This window comes from Lissotriton vulgaris, chromosome 5, assembly GCF_964263255.1.
Source record: "Lissotriton vulgaris chromosome 5, aLisVul1.2, whole genome shotgun sequence".
In the NCBI taxonomy this organism is placed as follows: Eukaryota; Metazoa; Chordata; class Amphibia; order Caudata; family Salamandridae; genus Lissotriton; species Lissotriton vulgaris.
This window is the reverse complement of record NC_141693.1, coordinates 2,000,628,740-2,000,647,110: the sequence shown is the minus strand read 5'-3', so window position 1 is coordinate 2,000,647,110 and position 18,371 is coordinate 2,000,628,740. Positions and strand designations below refer to the sequence as shown.

Sequence of the window (18,371 nt, the reverse complement as noted above, 5' to 3'; positions counted from 1 at the left end):
ACGCAGAAGCTCGGCTTGTTTTGGGCTCAATCGTTCTAGAGGACCCCAAAAAGAGCCAGACCAGGCAAATTACTTGATCTTTCAGTGGCTGCCCCACTTTTACTTACAGCTAAGGAAGTGGGGATTGCGTTAAATAATGATAATAAAAATATTGATATACAGAAATATCAAAGCCAAAATATCGACACTCATAACTTAGTCAACACTATACTTGTAAATAAAATATCGAAAATATTGATTCCAAAATATAGTTTTATAGAAATATCTAAAGTTTAAAAATATCGAAATCCAAAATATAGATAAGAATAACAGACTTTTTAAATTAATATTACAAATATTCACAATAGGAAAAACAATATGTTAGACGGACCGGGAGGGTCGGCCGAGAATAAGGGGAGAGGTCTCCGGGGAGAGCCGTCTCCAGCGATCGTACAGACGAGTAACTTCCCCCCCACAGATGTACACCACACAAGGATAAGGTTTAACGTTCTTTATAAGCACTTCTTTAAGTACGGTGAAATGGTACAAGGAGGTCTGGACTCAGGGGTCCCCTCGGTTCTAGTCTCTCGTTTGGGAAAAGGGTAGCGGGACAGTCTTGTTACCAATCTGGTAGATGGAATAGCTCACAATCCTCGAGCTCGGCGTTCTAGATGATCGGGCCGCGGCGGAGCCAGCAGGTCCCGGGATGGTTGAAGGTAGCGACGGTCCGCGGCGGAGCCAGCAGGTCCCGATGAAGGTGGTGGTTACAAACGGTCCACGGCCACGCCAGCAGGTCCCGACGACGATGAAGGTTTCAGAAGGTTGCGGCAGCGCCAGCAGGCAGGACAATAGTTCGCAAGGTAGGACTACGGCAGCGCCAGTAGTCCGTCAAGGATGAGTTCTTCACTGCGTCTCTCGACTCCAGGATACAACTGCCTTCCTGCTCTGGAGCTGCCCCAGTTATAGGTCTGGTGCCCTTTGATGTCCGGACCCTCGCACTTGGAGGTCGGGAGGTCCGGGATGAGGGAGTCCAGACACCCAGCAGGGGGGTGGAGCCAGCGCCCGGGGGAGCTGGGTGCGATCGGCACCTGGCGGGGGAGAGCCATCGATACTTCTTTCTCCCATCAACCTGCCAAGTGGGCCGTTCACCTCCTGGGTGGATGGTGGTGCCGGGATGTCGGGGCCTGGCCAGGCCCAGGGTTAGGGTCGATCTGAGGCCACGCGGCCTCGTGGTGCAGTGTCCAAGATGGCGGCCGGGCCGGCCGAGGGAGCGGGAAGGAATTCGGCCCCATGATACAGAGATGTCCGCGGCAGGAGTCCCGCATGGGACGGGGTGCGGGTTGCCTTTGTGGGTAACATCTGGAGGACCGGGGCCCGGGTCCTGTCATGTGGGGAGGAGGCAAGCCCTTCACGTGGCCTGTCCAACATGCGTCCCCCCCAGCTGAAGGCGGGGAGAGTCACCCATCCTCTTGGGGACTCTCCTCGTCGAGGCGGAAAAATCTTGACAGGCCATCTGCGTTGGCGTGGTCTTGGCCGGGTCGATGTTCCACGGTGAAGTCCATCCCCTGCAGGGAGATGGACCAACGCAACAGTTTTGGGTTTTCCCCCCGCATCTGCATTAGCCACTGCAGGGGCCGATGATCTGTTTGCACCCGGAAGTGGGTGCCGAAGAGATAGGGTCGGAGCTTTTTGAGAGCCCACACCACTGCGAAGGCCTCCCTCTCGATGGTGCTCCAGCGTTGTTCTCGGGCCAGGAGCCGTCTGCTGATGAAGGCCACTGGTTGGTCAAGTCCTTCGGGGTTCAACTGGGAGAGGACTGCCCCAATGCCATGGTCGGAGGCATCCGTTTGGACGATGAATTCCCGACTGTAGTCGGGGGCCTGGAGCACAGGGGCAGTGCACATGGCGGCCTTCAGTTTCTCGAAGGCCGCTTGACAGTCTGGGGTCCAGTTGACCTTCTTTGGGTGGTTTTTGGAGGTGAGCTCCGTGAGGGGCCCCACAATGCTGCCATAGTCCCTCACGAACCGCCTGTAGTAGCCTGTGAGCCCCAAGAAGGCGCTGACCTCGGTCTGGGTGATGGGGGGCTGCCAAGACTGGATGGCAGCGATTTTGAGTTGCAGCGGGGCCACCAGACCGCTTCCCACCTGGTGCCCGAGGTAGGTCACGGACCCTTGGCCAATCTGACACTTGCTGGCCTTGATCGTGAGGCCGGCACGTTGGAGAGCCTGCAGGACCTATCGGAGGTGGTTGAGGTGGTCGGACCAGTGGCGGCTGCACACAGCGATATCGTCCAGATAGGCGGCGCTGAATTCTTCGAGTCCCGCCAGGACCTGATTTACTAGCCGCTGGAATGTTGCTGGAGCATTCTTCATGCCGAATGGCATGACCTTGAAGTGGTAGTGGCCATCAGGGGTGGAGAAGGCAGATCGTTCTTGCCCTCGGGGTGTGAGACCGATCTGCCAGTAGCCCGCTGTCAGGTCGAAAATGCTGAGGTAGCGGGCAGCTCCCATACGGTCGATGAGTTCATCTGCTCGGGGAATGGGATGTGCGTCGGTTCTGGTGAACGCATTGAGGCCCCGGTAGTCAACGCAGAACCGGAGCTCCGGAGTGGTGCCGGGGGCGGCGGCTTTGGGGACCAGTACCACTGGGCTGGCCCAAGGGCTGTCTGAGGGCTCGATGACCCCGAGCGTGAGCATCTTGGACACCTCCTCTTGGATGCAGGCCCGTACCCGATCTGGTACGCGGTAGGCCCGGTGTCGGACAGGGGGACTGTCTCCCGTGTCTACATCGTGGGAGCACCAGGGGGTGACCCCTGGGGTGAGGGAGAACAGAGCGGCAAACTGCAGTAGGAGGTCTCGGCAGCGTTGACGTTGCTCCTGGGTGAGGTCCTCCGAGAGTCGGACCCCATCCACGGAGCCGTCCTTCTCTCGAGTCCGTAGGAGATCAGGGAGTGGCTCGGAATCCTCTTCGGTTCCGCTGTCTGTTGCCATCAGGAGGCTGATCTCCGAGCGCACAAAGTGGGGTTTTAGTCTATTGGCGTGGAGGACCCGGAGGGGGTTCCGTGAAGATTCCATATCGATGAGATAGGTGACAGGGCTCTTGCGCTCGACCACTTTGAAGGGCCCTGTCCATTTGTCTTGCAGGGCGCATGGTTCGGTGGGAGACATCACCCATACCTGTTGGCTGGGTTCAAATTCGATGGAGGAGGCATTTTGATCGTACCACCTTTTCATGTCTTCCTGGCTGGCCTCCAAGTTTGCTTTAGCCATTTCTCTGAACCTTCTGGTCTGGTTGCGTAGGGCCAGGAGGTACTTGAAAACATCTGGAGGGTTCTTCAGAGGGGGCATTTCCCAACCTTCTTTGACTAGGCTGAGCGGCCCTCGCACCGGGTGTCCATATAAGAGTTCGAACGGGCTGAAGCCGAGGGACTTCTGGGGAACTTCTCGATAGGCAAAGAGGAAGCACGGCAGTAGCACATCCCACTGGCGACGGAGGGGCTCTTCCAACCCCCCAATCATCCCTTTGAGCGTGCGGTTGAACCGCTCAACTAGGCCGTTTCCTTGAGGGTGATAGGGGGTCGTGAATCGGTAGGTGACCCCACACTGTTGCCAGAGGGATTTCATGTATTTTGAGATAAAGTTCGTGCCTCTGTCGCTGACGACTTCTCGGGGGAAGCCCACCCGGGAGAAGATTCCCATCAAGGCCCGGCCAACCACCGGGGCTGTCACAGTTCGCAGGGGAACAGCCTCGGGGTAGCGGGTGGCGTTGTCCACCAGTACCAGGATGAACTGATGTCCTTGTGCTGTACGGGGGTCCAGGGGCCCCACAATGTCTATTCCCACCCTCTCAAACAGGGTGGTGACCACTGGAAAAGGTTGCAGAGGGGCTTTCAGCTTGCGGCCGCTCTTCCCGCTGGCCTGGCACGTGGGGCAAGACCGGCAGTGCTGGAGTACGTCGTTCCTCATCTTTGGCCAAAAAAAGTGGGTCACCAGGCGACTGTAGGTTTTGTCCTGACCCAGGTGACCAGCCAGGGGGACATCGTGGGCCAGGTTTAGCAAAAAGTCTCTAAAGCGGAGGGGCACCACTAGCACTCGACTGGCCCCTAACTCCGCGATTCTCTGTTCACTGTACAGCAGGTCATTGTCCCAATAGACCCAATGGGTTCCGGCGGTATCCCCGGCGCTTTGGGCGAGGGCTTGTTGGCGGAGTCCCTTGAGGGAGGGACAGGTCTTCTGCTCTTGACGAAACTGTTCTTGGGTGGGCCCCCCTTCCTGACGCCACTGAGCCAGGTCGGGAAGGTCCTGGAGCTGGGCGAGCCCTTCGGGGGTTTGCCCTGGAAGGTCGGCACGGACGGTGTCTTCGACTGGAGCGACCGGGGGGGGAGGTGCCGGCCATTCGGGTTCTTCCGGTCTGGGGATGGCACGGGCGGCCATGGACCGGGTGGTTACGCACGCCCAGTTCGGGAGACCCAACATCCCCAGGTGCTCTCTTCTCTCTACGGCGGCCCACGGGGAACTCTCCAGATCATTTCCCAGGAGGCAGTCTACGGGGGCATCATCTCGGACTGTCACCTTCAACATGCCGGAGACTCCTCCCCACTCGAAGGGGACGCAGGCCATCCGACAGAGACTCTCCGAGTTGTCGGCTGAGCGGACAGGGCAGAGAACGTTCGGCAGGATCTGTTCTGGGGTCACCAGGTGACAGCGGACGGCTGTCACACTGGCCCCGGTGTCACGTAGGGCTTCGGCCCGGCGCCCATTAATGCTCACCCACTGACTGTACTTCCGGGTGTTGGCGGGTAGGGGGGCCCGCGGGACCATGTCTTTTCCCCCTAGGCATGCTAGAACCATGGCGGCCGGTTCCCATTCTGGGTGTTCTTGCTCATGTTCCTCGTGTTCTTCGGAGATTTGTTCTTCCCCCAGGGCGGCGGCAGCCATCTGGCGGGGTCTCGGGCTCTGGTTCCGTGGACAGTTCGGGTCATTGGCGTAGTGGCCGACTCGCTGGCATCGGTGACACGTGACATTGGCTCTGTACCCCGGGCGCGCCGGGGTGTTGCCCCGGTTGGCCGGGGGTGGAGTGTTGGCAGCGGGAGCGGCCGGGGCGTTGTCTCTTCCTCGTAACTGGCCTCCTCCTCCCCCTCGGGGACGGTGCTGACCTGGGTGGTTCCGGTGCTGTTCATGTGACCCATTTCGGCCCACTCGGGTGATTTCCCACCGGTCAGCCTCGGCGGCGAGCTGTCGTGGATCGGTCAATTTACTGTCGAGGAGGTGCTGCCTGAGCTCGACGAAGCAGTTGTTAGATAGATGCTCCCATACCATGAGATTGAAGAGTTGCTCATAGGTCGTTACATTGCTCCCCTTGATCCAACCCTCAAAGGCTCGGCTGAAATAGTTCACGTACTCCACCCAAGTTGTACCCGGGATCCGGGTGCAGTCTCGGAACCTCTGGCGGTACATTTCGGGTGTGAGCCCATAGCGGGTGAGGAGGGTAGCTTTCATGTGGTCATAGGAGGTCATTAGATGGTCGCGGAGCTGTAACAGGGCATCGCGGCCCTCATTGACGAACCTCCCCCATAGGCCGGCTCCCCAGTCGCTTCGGTCGATCCGGTGGGAGGTCATAGCGATCTCGTAGGCCTTGAACCACTGCTGTATGTCGTCATCTCGGAAATATTCTCGCTCGACATCCTTGGGGATGTGTACTTTCTTTTCTGTTGCTCCCGGGGTGCGCGGTTGCTCGGGCACTCCTAATTCTTTGTTCTGCTTACGTAATTCGATCTCTGCTAGGTTGCGTTCGTGTTCATACGCCAGTCTCTTCTCTTCGAGCTCTCTTTGTCTCTGTTTTTCTTCCCTTTCTTCTCGGAGCCGTAGATGTTCTAGGTTCAGTTTTTGTTCGGCTAATTTGAGTTCGCCCTCCATTTTGAGCCGGGCCATTTCTAGTTCATGTAGTCTGCTTTTCTCTCGCTCTTGGATTTCGTTTTGCGAAAGACCCGTTCTTCGCTCCTCGGGAGCCGTGGCGTTTTTCTCGGCTGCTGTGATATTTTGGTCCGGGGTTCTGTCGGCCCCGGTTTCTGCCCATGACTCAATGGCGTGCTTGAAATCGTCCTTAGTACTCAGACCGGTGGTAGCGATACCTAGTTCAATGCCGAATTGCTTCAACTCACGATGGCTGTACTCTTCCAATTTCTCCATCTGGAATTTCTCGGCGGATCCGCTCTCTTTGGTTGTCATCGTGGTTTTGTCGTGGGGTGAGCTACTCTCTGTACGATTACGCGTTGATTCGGATCGCGCCGCTGGCCACCAATGTTAGACGGACCGGGAGGGTCGGCCGAGAATAAGGGGAGAGGTCTCCGGGGAGAGCCGTCTCCAGCAATCGTACAGACGAGTAACTTCCCCCCCACAGATGTACACCACACAAGGATAAGGTTTAACGTTCTTTATAAGCACTTCTTTAAGTACGGTGAAATGGTACAAGGAGGTCTGGACTCAGGGGTCCCCTCGGTTCTAGTCTCTCGTTTGGGAAAAGGGTAGCGGGACAGTCTTGTTACCAATCTGGTAGATGGAATAGCTCACAATCCTCGAGCTCGGCGTTCTAGATGATCGGGCCGCGGCGGAGCCAGCAGGTCCCGGGATGGTTGAAGGTAGCGACGGTCCGCGGCGGAGCCAGCAGGTCCCGATGAAGGTGGTGGTTACAAACGGTCCGCGGCCACGCCAGCAGGTCCCGACGACGATGAAGGTTTCAGAAGGTTGCGGCAGCGCCAGCAGGCAGGACAATAGTTCGCAAGGTAGGACTACGGCAGCGCCAGTAGTCCGTCAAGGATGAGTTCTTCACTGCGTCTCTCGACTCCAGGATACAACTGCCTTCCTGCTCTGGAGCTGCCCCAGTTATAGGTCTGGTGCCCTTTGATGTCCGGACCCTCGCACTTGGAGGTCGGGAGGTCCGGGATGAGGGAGTCCAGACACCCAGCAGGGGGGTGGAGCCAGCGCCCGGGGGAGCTGGGTGCGATCGGCACCTGGCTGGGGAGAGCCATCGATACTTCTTTCTCCCATCAACCTGCCAAGTGGGCCGTTCACCTCCTGGGTGGATGGTGGTGCCGGGATGTCGGGGCCTGGCCAGGCCCAGGGTTAGGGTCGATCTGAGGCCACGCGGCCTCGTGGTGCAGTGTCCAAGATGGCGGCCGGGCCGGCCGAGGGAGCGGGAAGGAATTCGGCCCCATGATACAGAGATGTCCGCGGCAGGAGTCCCGCATGGGACGGGGTGCGGGTTGCCTTTGTGGGTAACATCTGGAGGACCGGGGCCCGGGTCCTGTCATGTGGGGAGGAGGCAAGCCCCTCATGTGGCCTGTCCAACACAATAATATAAACTTAAAAAAATTATATATTTTAAAATATTAAATACGTTTAATTAAAATTAATTTCAAACTTCAAACACCTACAAACATACTCAGAAAATATATTATTTTAAAATTAAAGTAATTCAATAATCTAATTGATCTATGAAGCTATTGTATGTTAAAAAAATATTATAAATAAATACACTACATTTATCATATAGACCATTTTGCAAAATGTAATAAACGAGTACAATTATCTATATTTAGAACAAATAAATACAGTCACAATGCAATTTAAATATTAAAAATAAGATTGATTTGCATATGGCTGGGTCTAAACTGGTGTGGCATGGTGAGCAAAAGAACAATGAACCTAACCCAGATCTCTTGACTGGGTGTGAATGTTTTGATTTGTTCTGCATTCCGTCCGCCACTTGTGTGTCTTTTGCTTTCTTGCTCTAAGTGTGCTTGGTATGCCTAGACATGGGTCCCGGGCTCACTGTGCCACTGGATTCAAGCTAGCCTAGCTGATGAGGTGTGTTACCCCGAAATTGGTCCTAAGATGCTTGTTTCTGGTCGAGTGACGACCTTGTATAGGCAGTTCAGGCTTGAATGTTCCCTTGAGGAACATGGGCAAGACTGATTTGCATATGGCTGGGTCTAAACTCAGGTGGCATGGTGAGAAAAATAACAATGGATTTAACTCAGATCTCTTGACTGGGGGTGAGTGTTTTGATTTGTTCTGCATGACGTCCATCACTTGTGTGTCTTATGTCTATTCGAGCAGAGTCAAAACTGATTTGCATGTAGTAGGGTCCAAGCTGAGTTGGCATGGTGGGCAAAAGAACAATGGGTTGGAATCCAACCCCAAGCTATTGCCAGTTGTTAGACCTTTAGTGTAATAAGAGCTACTTCTGTTCAAATAAAATCATTGCAAGCTTCTAGTATTCGTTTTGTAATAATGACCACATCCGAGAAGATTACATTAGTGGCCACCATTTGCAAGATTACCAGCAGCGATCGACTCAATTTATGAGGGAAGGTAGCTAAAAGTAATATAAACAAGCGTTGGTAAAGCCAATAGGTCTCGCTTTTGGGACCTGATAGTGATTTTTTTAATGCAAAGCTTGGCTCTTTTATATATACACAAATTCAATTATAGTATTGGAGGGTTTTACATGAGTACCAGTTACATTACACAAGGTCACTTTTTTTTTAAACACAGGGAGTTAAGTGATATACCCAGGATCACAGGATGTTGAGCAGCTCTGGTCATAAATCGCTTGCTTTAAGAACTAGGCTAAATGGAATATCGGATTATTAAAAGGTAAAAAAACAGTTTACAATCCATAGGTTCACAAAGAGTGAACAGAAATTGTGGATTCCTGTACCCACAGACAAAGCCACAACAAAACCTGAAGAAAACACTACAATTTCTTTGTATGATACAGTCTGGTTGTGGTTGTGAGAGTGTGAAACAACCTGTATCAAACTGAGATGGGCAAATAAAGTCAAGAACACAATATGTATGAAAAAAACAGAATAAACAAGCCCAACCGCCAGCCTGCCTCAGAGTATGCATTTACTGCCATAAAGCGTCAGGGTTAAAGGTACATTTTACAAACAGTTAGCCTGGATTTACGCCGCCTGCCTTTTCCAGGATGTGCCATGTAGTGTGTGAAAGTGAGTCATGTGAATATGGGCAGAGAAGGGGTGAGACTTGCAAGTGCCTGCCTTCTTAAAACAACTATACAGCATAGGGGAGAGCAATTTAAGCGCTGTGGATGGAGCAGTACGGCCGAGTTCAGCATTGTATCGTGCACATTGACTCATAAGAGCAGCAGCATTTGTGATGAGATAAGAACAAGATTTACAGCCCTGTTTACAGCAGAGCTCAGTGCAAGTGAAAACAAGAGCCCTTGTGTGAAGCAGCATTTGTGATGAGATAAGAACAAGATTTACAGCCCTGTTTACAGCAGAGCTCAGTGCAAGTGAAAACAAGAGTGCTCGTGTGAAGTGCGCCAAATTAAAGAACAAAGTAGTTCCGAAAACAGTTGGTAAATGGGGAGCTGTGGAAGGATAGTAGTAATTGGTCCATGTTCTCCAGCAGGGCTAAACACAGTTAGAAGCATGACACATCCATGCCATGGACAAACGTGAGAAAAGGAATATGAGAGCGACAATGAAGCCAGCAAATGGGAAGTCTATGGGCGGGCTGAAGCCCACAAATTATATACAACATGTCTCGAAGAGACAGTGCAAGTGCTGTCTAGCTGAGTCCTAAAAAGGAATATAAACAAGACTTTGCCTGATTCGAATGCCTCTAATTAAGTAATACATGCCTGCAACAGTGCATGCCCCGGCCCAAAAGTAATAATATTAGTAATAAGTCTCCCCACGTGATTTATCAGTCAAAAACAGCTTTAAATATATTTGGGAAATTCAGCCATTTGTCTCCAACCATCAGCTTATGAGTTCTGAGAATCATGTCTTTTCATCTTAACCCCTTCCACACGGGGCTAATTCCCCCGCAGTGCGGTGGGGAGGGGCTGCGCGCGGCGCCGCGGTACTCATGACGAGTCCAGCTCGTCAGGCTACACAATGGAGCTGTGCTCATGACAAGCTGGACTCGTCATAACTCCACCCACTCCTTTAGAACGCCGGCACAGGAGGAGAATTAGCCTTGCGTGGGCGGGCCGCGGCAGTTATGACAAGCTCAGCTCGTCATGAGCACAGCTCCACTGTGCCTCATAACGAACTCAGCTCGTCATAAGCATGCAAGGGGTTTAATACACAATTATGGCATGCATATATTAATTCAACCAGGCAAAAGGTTCTTTATCTGCAAAAAAGCATGCCAACAGTTCTGACCAGGAGGTGGAGGGCAGTGCCTTTCATTTGGGATTCTAAGCAGGCAAAAATTAAAATAGAGCCATTTGTGGCTTAAAAAATCTAGTCTCCCAAAGCAGTGATTGAGGTAAAAACATGAGTTTTCATTTCAAAGTGCTATAAACGTTCCCTTATACCAGCCAAGCAACAGAATATAAACTAAGGAGTGTTTTAAAGCGTCATGCACTGCGTTTTTTTATATAAATGGAACAACAAATGAGTGCTAATGATGGAATTTACAATAGTACATATATAAAGCACAAACATGTACAAGTACCTTTCATTGCAGTGACAAAGGCAATACCAGTGCTTAATTTGAGCCGGGTGCTGGTGGGGACCACAGGCACTTATATTTGGAGACCAACATTTATTTTTTTGCAAGAGACGGGAAAAAAACAGGAAAACGGAGGACAAGAAAGATGGAAAACTCGTCACAAAGGTAGAAAGCAGGAGCCTACTAGAGTGAGATGAAGGGGCAGGGAGTGTCTGTTGTTGATTAAAGATGCACGAGGTGTGTTCAAGACCATCAGCCTTGGTATTTAATAGTTTAATAGCTGTGACTTTGTATGTATGTAAATACATATTTAGACATGTTCACACACGCACACACCCTTCATGTGGGCAGGTTGTAGGTGAACCAACCAGAACAGCTACATCTTTGGCCCATTGTGTGCTTAAACCCCTCCCAAAGACTTGGGGCAAAGTCAGAGGACCTGAACCTCGGGAGAGACATGGATGGGAGCTGTGGACCAAGCAAAGGCACAGACAGGAGCTCTGGACCAGGGAAAGGCACAGACAGGAGCTCTGGACCAGGGAAAGGCACAGACAGGAGCTCTGGACCAGGGAAAGGCACAGACAGGAGCTCTGGACCAGGGAAAGGCACAGACAGGAGCTCTGGACCAGGGAAAGGCACAGACAGGAGCTCTGGACCAGGGAAAGGCACAGACAGGAGCGCTGGACCAGGGAAAGGCAAAGACAGGAACTCTGGACCAGGGAAAGGCACAGGCAGGAGCTCTGGACCAGGGAAAGGCACAGACAGGAGCTCTGGACCAAGGAAAGGCACAGACAGGAGCTCTGGACCAGGGAAAGGCACAGACAGGAGCGCTGGACAAGGGCAAGGGACAGACAGGAGCTCTTGACCAGGGAAAGGCACAGGCAGGAGCTCTGGACCAGGGAAAGGCACAGACAGGAGCGCTGGACCAGGGAAAGGCAAAGACAGGAACTCTGGACCAGGGAAAGGCACAGGCAGGAGCTCTGGACCAGGGAAAGGCACAGACAGGAGCGCTGGACAAGGGCAAGGGACAGACAGGAGCTCTTGACCAGGGAAAGGCACAGGCAGGAGCTCTGGACCAGGGAAAGGCACAGGCAGGAGCTCTGGACCAGGGAGAGGCACAGGCAGGAGCTCTGGACCAGGGAAAGGCACAGACAGGAGCTCTGGGCCAGGGAAAGGCAGGAGCTCTGGACCAGGGAAAGGCACATGCAGGAGCTCAGGAGCAGAGAAAGGCACAGACAGGAGCTCTGGACCAGGGAAAGGCACTGAGAGGAGCTCTGGGCCAAAGGAAGGCACAGACAGGAGCTCTGGAGCAGGGAAAGGCACTGAGAGGAGCTCTGGACCAGGGAAAGGCACAGACAGGGGCTCTGGAGCAGGGAAAGGCACTGAGAGGAGCTCTGGACCAGGGAAAGGCACATACAGGAGCTTTGGACCAAGGAAAGGCACAGATAAGAGCTCTGAAGCAGGGAAAGGCACAGACAGGAGCTCTGGACCAGGGAAAGGCATAGACAGGAGCTCTGGGCCAGGAAAAGGCATGAGCTCTGGACCAGGAAAAGGCACATGCAGGAGCTCTGGAGCAGAGAAGGGCACAGACAGGAGCTCTGGACCAGGGAAAGGCACTGAGAGAAGCTCTGGGCCAAAGGAAGGCACAGACAGGAGCTCTGGAGCAGGGAAAGGCACTGAGAGGAGCTCTGGGCCAGGGAAAGGCACAGACAGGGGCTCTGGAGCAGGGAAAGGCACTGAGAGGAGCTCTGGGCCAGGGAAAGGCACATACAGGAGCTTTGGACCAAGGAAAGGCACAGATAGGAGCTCTGGAGCAGGGAAAGGCACAGACAGGAGCTCTGGACCAGGGAAAGGCACTGAGAAGAGCTCTGGGCCAAAGGAAGGCACAGACAGGAGCTCTGGGCCAGGGAAAGGCACAGGCAGGAACTCTGGACCAGGGAAATACACAGACAGGAGCTCCGGACCAGAGAAAGGCACAGACAGGAGCTCTGGGCCAGGGAAAGCCAGGAGCTCTGGACCAGGGAAAGGCACATGCAGGAGCTCTGGAGCAGAGAAAGGCACAGACAGTAGCTCTGGACCAAGGAAAGGCACAGACAGGAGCTCTGGTGCAGGGAAAGGCACAGACAGGTGCTCTGGACCAGGGAAAGGCACAGACAAGAGCTTTGGACCAGGGAAAGGGACAGATAGGAGCTCTGAAGCAGGGAAAGGCACAGACAGGAACTTTGGACCAGGGAAAGGCACAGGCAGGAGCTCTGGACCAAGGAAAGGCACAGACAGGAACTCTGGACCAGGGAAAGGCACAGACAGGAGCTCTGGACCAGGGAAAGGCACATACAGGAGCTTTGGACCAAGGAAAGGCACAGATAGGATCTCTGAAGCAGGGAAAGGCACAGAGAGGAGCTCTGGACCAGGGAAAGGGACTGAGAGGAGCTCTGGGCCAAAGGAAGGCACAGACAGGAGCTCTGGAGCAGGGAAAGGCACTGAGAGGGGCTCTGGACCAAGGAAAGGCACAGACAGTAGCTCTGGAGCAGGGAAAGACACTGAGAGGATCTCTGGACCAGGGTAAGGCACAGACAGGAGCTCTGGACCAGGGTAAGGCACAGACAGGAGCTCTGGACCAGGGCATGGCAAAGACAGGAGCTCTGGACCAGGGAAAGGCGCAGACAGGAGCTCTGGACCAGGGAAAGCACAGACAAGAGCTCTGGAGCAGAGGATAGGCACGGAGAGGAGCTCTGGACAAGGGCAAGGCAAAGACAGAAGCTCTGGACAAGGGAAAGGCACGGACAGGAGTTCTGGACCAGGGAAAGGCATAGACAGGAGCTCTGGGCCAGGGAAAGGCAGGAGCTCTGGACCAGGGAAAGGCACAGGCAGGAGCTCTGGACCAGAGAAAGGCACAGACAGTAGCTCTGGACCAAGGAAAGGCACAGACAGGAGCTCTGGTGCAGGGAAAGGCACAGACAAGAGCTTTGGACCAAGGAAAGGCACAGATAGGAGCTCTGAAGCAGGGAAAGGCACAGACAGGAGCTCTGGACCAGGGAAAGGCACTGAGAGGAGCTCTGGACCAGAGAAAGGCACAGATAGGAGCTCTGGAGCAGGGAAAGGCACAGACAGGAGCTCTGGACCAGGGAAAGGCACAGACAGGGGCTCTGGACCAGGGAATGGCACTGAGAGGAGCTCTGGGCCAATAAAGGCACAGACAGGAGCCCTGGAGCAGGGAAAGGCACTGAGAGGAGCTCTGGGCCAAAGAAAGGCACAGACAGGCGCTCTGGAGCAGGGAAAGGCACTGAGAGGAGCTGTGGACCAGGGAAAGGCACAGACAGGGTCTCTGGAGCAGGGAAAGGCACTGAGAGGAGCTGTGGACCAGGGCAAGGCACAGACAGGAGCTTTGGACCAAGGAAAGGCACAGATAGGATCTCTGAAGCAGGGAAAGGCACAGAGAGGAGCTCTGGACCAGGGAAAGGCACAGGCAGGAGCTCTGGACCAAGGAAAGGCACAGACAGGAACTCTGGACCAGGGAAAGGCACAGACAGGAGCTCTGGACCAGGGAAAGGCACATACAGGAGCTTTGGACCAAGGAAAGGCACAGATAGGATCTCTGAAGCAGGGAAAGGCACAGAGAGGAGCTCTGGACCAGGGAAAGGGACTGAGAGGAGCTCTGGGCCAAAGGAAGGCACAGACAGGAGCTCTGGAGCAGGGAAAGGCACTGAGAGGGGCTCTGGACCAAGGAAAGGCACAGACAGGAGCTCTGGAGCAGGGAAAGACACTGAGAGGATCTCTGGACCAGGGTAAGGCACAGACAGGAGCTCTGGACCAGGGTAAGGCACAGACAGGAGCTCTGGACCAGGGCAAGGCAAAGACAGGAGCTCTGGACCAGGGAAAGGCGCAGACAGGAGCTCTGGACCAGGGAAAGCACAGACAAGAGCTCTGGAGCGGAGGATAGGCACGGAGAGGAGCTCTGGACAAGGGCAGGGCAAAGACAGAAGCTCTGGACAAGGGAAAGGCACGGACAGGAGTTCTGGACCAGGGAAAGGCATAGACAGGAGCTCTGGGCCAGGGAAAGGCAGGAGCTCTGGACCAGGGAAAGGCACAGGCAGGAGCTCTGGACCAGAGAAAGGCACAGACAGTAGCTCTGGACCAAGGAAAGGCACAGACAGGAGCTCTGGTGCAGGGAAAGGCACAGACAAGAGCTTTGGACCAAGGAAAGGCACAGATAGGAGCTCTGAAGCAGGGAAAGGCACAGACAGGAGCTCTGGACCAGGGAAAGGCACTGAGAGGAGCTCTGGACCAGAGAAAGGCACAGATAGGAGCTCTGGAGCAGGGAAAGGCACAGACAGGAGCTCTGGACCAGGGAAAGGCACAGACAGGGGCTCTGGACCAGGGAATGGCACTGAGAGGAGCTCTGGGCCAATAAAGGCACAGACAGGAGCCCTGGAGCAGGGAAAGGCACTGAGAGGAGCTCTGGGCCAAAGAAAGGCACAGACAGGCGCTCTGGAGCAGGGAAAGGCACTGAGAGGAGCTGTGGACCAGGGAAAGGCACAGACAGGGTCTCTGGAGCAGGGAAAGGCACTGAGAGGAGCTGTGGACCAGGGCAAGGCACAGACAGGAGCTCTGGGCCAGGGTAAGGCACAGACAGGAGCTCTGGACCAGGGCAAGGCAAAGACAGGAGCTCTGGATCAGGGAAAGGCACAGACAGGAGCTCTGAACCAGGGAAAGGCACAGACAAGATCTCTGGAGCAGAGGATAGGCACGGAGAGGAGCTCTGGATCAGGGCAAGGCAAAGACGGAAGCTCTGGACAAGGGAAAGGCACGGAGAGGAGTTCTGGACCAGGGAAAGGCACAGACAGGAGCTCTGGACCAGGGAAAGGCACAGACAAGAGCTCTGGAGCAGAGGATAGGCACGGAGAGGAGCTCTGGACCAGGGCAAGGCAAAGACGGAAGCTCTGGACAAGGGAAAGGCACGGACAGGAGTTCTGGACCAGGGAAAGGCATAGACAGGAGCTCTGGACCAGGGAAAGGCACAGACAGGAGCTTTGGACCAAGGAAAGGCAAAGACAGGAGTTCTGGACCAGGGGAAGGCACAGGCTAGAGTTCTGGACCTTGGAAAGGCACAGACAGGAGCTCTGGAGCAGGAGAACGGCACAGACAGGAGCTCTGGACCAGGGGAAGGCACAGACAGGAGCTCTGGACCAGGGAAAGGCACTGACAGGAGCTCTTGACCAGGGAAAGGCACTGACAGTAGCTCTTGACCAGGGAAAGGCATGGACAGGAGTTCTGGACCAGGGAAAGGCACAGAGAGGAGCTCTGGACCCAGGGAAAGGCACAGACAGGAGCTCTAGACCAGAGAAAGGCATGGACAGGAGCTTTGGACCAGGGAAAGGCACAGACAGGAGTTCTGGACTAGGGAAAGGCACAGACAGGAGCTTTGGACCAAGGAAAGGCACAGGCAGAAGCTCTGGACCAGGGAAAGGCACGGACAGGGGCTTTGGGCCAGGGAAATGCACTGACAGTAGCTCTTGACCAGGGAAAGGCATGGACAGGAGTTCTGGACCAGGGAAAGGCACAGAGAGGAGCTCTGGACCCAGGGAAAGGCACAGACAGGAGCTCTAGACCGGAGAAAGGCATGGACAGGAGCTCTGGAGCAGGGAAATCACAGACAGGAGCTTTGGAGCAGAGGATAGGCACGGAGAGGAGCTCTGGACCAGGGAAAGGCACAGACATGAGTTCTGTACCAGGGAAAGGCACATACAGAAGTGGAGACTTCTCAGTGGAGAAGTGTGGAGTGTGGAGAAGTGTGGCTCAATGATTAGAGCGGCAGACCCTGATGAAGAGGTCTAGCCCGGGACCAGGGTTCAATTCCCCGCCTCGGCGGGTCTTGGGCTCAAAATTCCACGGCCCTGATAATTCTCGCCTCGGTGCCTATTCCAATCATGGAGTCCCACTCTGCAACTCTGGGCAATAGCTTGCTTAATCTCCACAACGGCCCCCACAACGCTAAGGATGCCTGGCCTCCACCTTGGGGGTGCCCAGGAGTGGACGCCTCACAGGGAAAGCCAGGATGGGTTCCACAGCGGTATTCGTACAAGCGCCTTGAGACCCTTGCGGGTGAGTAGTGCGCTATACAAGTATCAATTTACATTTACAGAAGCTCTGGACCAGGGAAAGGCACAGACAGGCGTTCTGGACGAGGGAAAGGTACAGACAGGAGCTCTGCACCAGAGAAAGGCACAGACAGGAGCTATGAAGCAGGGAATGGCACAGACAGAAGCTCTGGACCAGGGAAAGGCACGGACAGGAGCAGCTCTGGACCAGGGAAAAGGCACAGTCAGGTGCTCTGGAGCAGAGAAAGGCACAGACAGAAGCTCTAGACCAGGGAAAGTCACGGACAGGAGTTCTGGGCCAGGGAAAGGCACAGACAGGAGCTCTAGACCAGGGAAAGGCACAGACCGGAGCTGTGGACCAGGGAAAGGCACAGACAGAATCTCTGGACCAGGGAAAATGCATAGACAGGAGCTTAGGAGCAGGGAAAGGCACAGACAGAAGCTCTGGACCAGGGAAAAGCACAGACAGAATCTCTGGACCAGGGAAAAGCACAGACAGGGGCTCTGGAGCAGGGAAAGGCACAGACAGGAGCGTTGGACTAGGGAAAGGCACAGACATGAGCTCTGGACCAGGGGAAAGGCACAGACAGGAGCTCTGGACCAGGGAAAGACACGGAGAGGAGCTCTGAACCAGGGAAAGGCACAGACGGGTGCTTTGGACCAGGGAAAGGCACATACAGGAGCTTGTGAGCAGGAGAAATGCAAAGACAGAAGCTCAGAACCAGGGGAATGTAGATAAAGGGGCTCTGGACCAGAGAAAGGCAAAGACAAGAGTTCTGATCCAGGGGAGGTGCACAGGTAGGGGTTCCGTGCCATGATTGGCATAGACAGGAGTGCTGAGGCAAGGGAGGGCATAGCGAGGATCTCTAATCCAGGGGAGGTGCATAGGTAGGGCTCTGTGCCATGAGGGGCATAGACAGGAGTGTTGGAGCAGGGGAGGGCATCGAGAGGAGCCCAGATCCAGGGCAAGTGCATAGGCAGAAGCTCTGAGCCATGAGGGGCATAGTCAGTAGTGTTGGGGTAGGGGAGGGCATAGCGTGGAGTCATGATCCAGGGAGGTGCATAGGTAAGAGCACTGTGCCATGAGGGGCATACACTTTATAGACAGGGGTGCTGGGGCAAGGGAGGGCATAGACAGGAGCTCTTATTCAGGGGAGGTGCATAGGTTGGAGCTCTGTGCCATGAGGGGTCTAGACAGGAGTGGTGCGGCAGCAGAGGACATAGATAGGAGGTCTGAACCGGACGAACGCAGAGACAGGGGCCATGGACCTGGAGGGGCCATAGAGAGGGCTAGGAAGGGGCGCAGAAAGGTGCTCTAGGCTTGCAAGGGGTATAGAGAGGAGCTATGGAGCAGGGGTGTGTGCTTATGCAGGTACTGTGCATTCCGGCAGAGAAACTCAAATGTTCTGGACTAGAGAAGCTCTGCCTTCAGTGGAAACACAGTGCAAAGCAGGCTCCTGACTTCTGTTTTTTGTTTTAGATGCCACTGATCTGTCCATGCCCATGATGCCGTGTAGCACTGCACCCCCACTGTAGATCACGTCTGCGACTAGGACCGCGCCGATGGGACCAGATTGCGCTGGAGAAGCCATGGCCAGTACAGGGACTGGCTGCGGTAAGTTGAGGAACCTCTACCCCATGCTCCGCTTGGTCACCCTCACTTTGCTCTTTCCTCTCCTGTACTCTGAAGTTCCATGTGGGTGCGCCCATGTCTGATTTTTAGGTCTCGCCTAGGCAGTGCTTGCCCTGTCTCTTCAAGACATGCTGTATTCAGGATGTGTGGAGAAAGCTACACCCATCT

General features: G+C 54.6%; 1 protein-coding gene across 13 annotated transcripts in view; it reads left to right on the top strand.

Moving 5' to 3' along the window:
* Positions 1 to 18,371, top strand: part of PRRT1B (proline rich transmembrane protein 1B) — a 174,633-nt gene that overhangs the window by 60,738 nt on the left and 95,524 nt on the right. For all 13 annotated transcript variants that reach the window (XR_015296122.1, XR_015296119.1, XR_015296111.1 and 10 more), the window contains exon 2: positions 18,051 to 18,185. Coding sequence is in view for 1 of the 13 variants with exons in the window: in XM_086924782.1 (XP_086780908.1) it covers positions 18,134 to 18,185 (52 nt within the window). In the remaining 12 variants the exon portion in view is untranslated. The remainder of the gene's footprint in view (positions 1 to 18,050; positions 18,186 to 18,371) is intronic.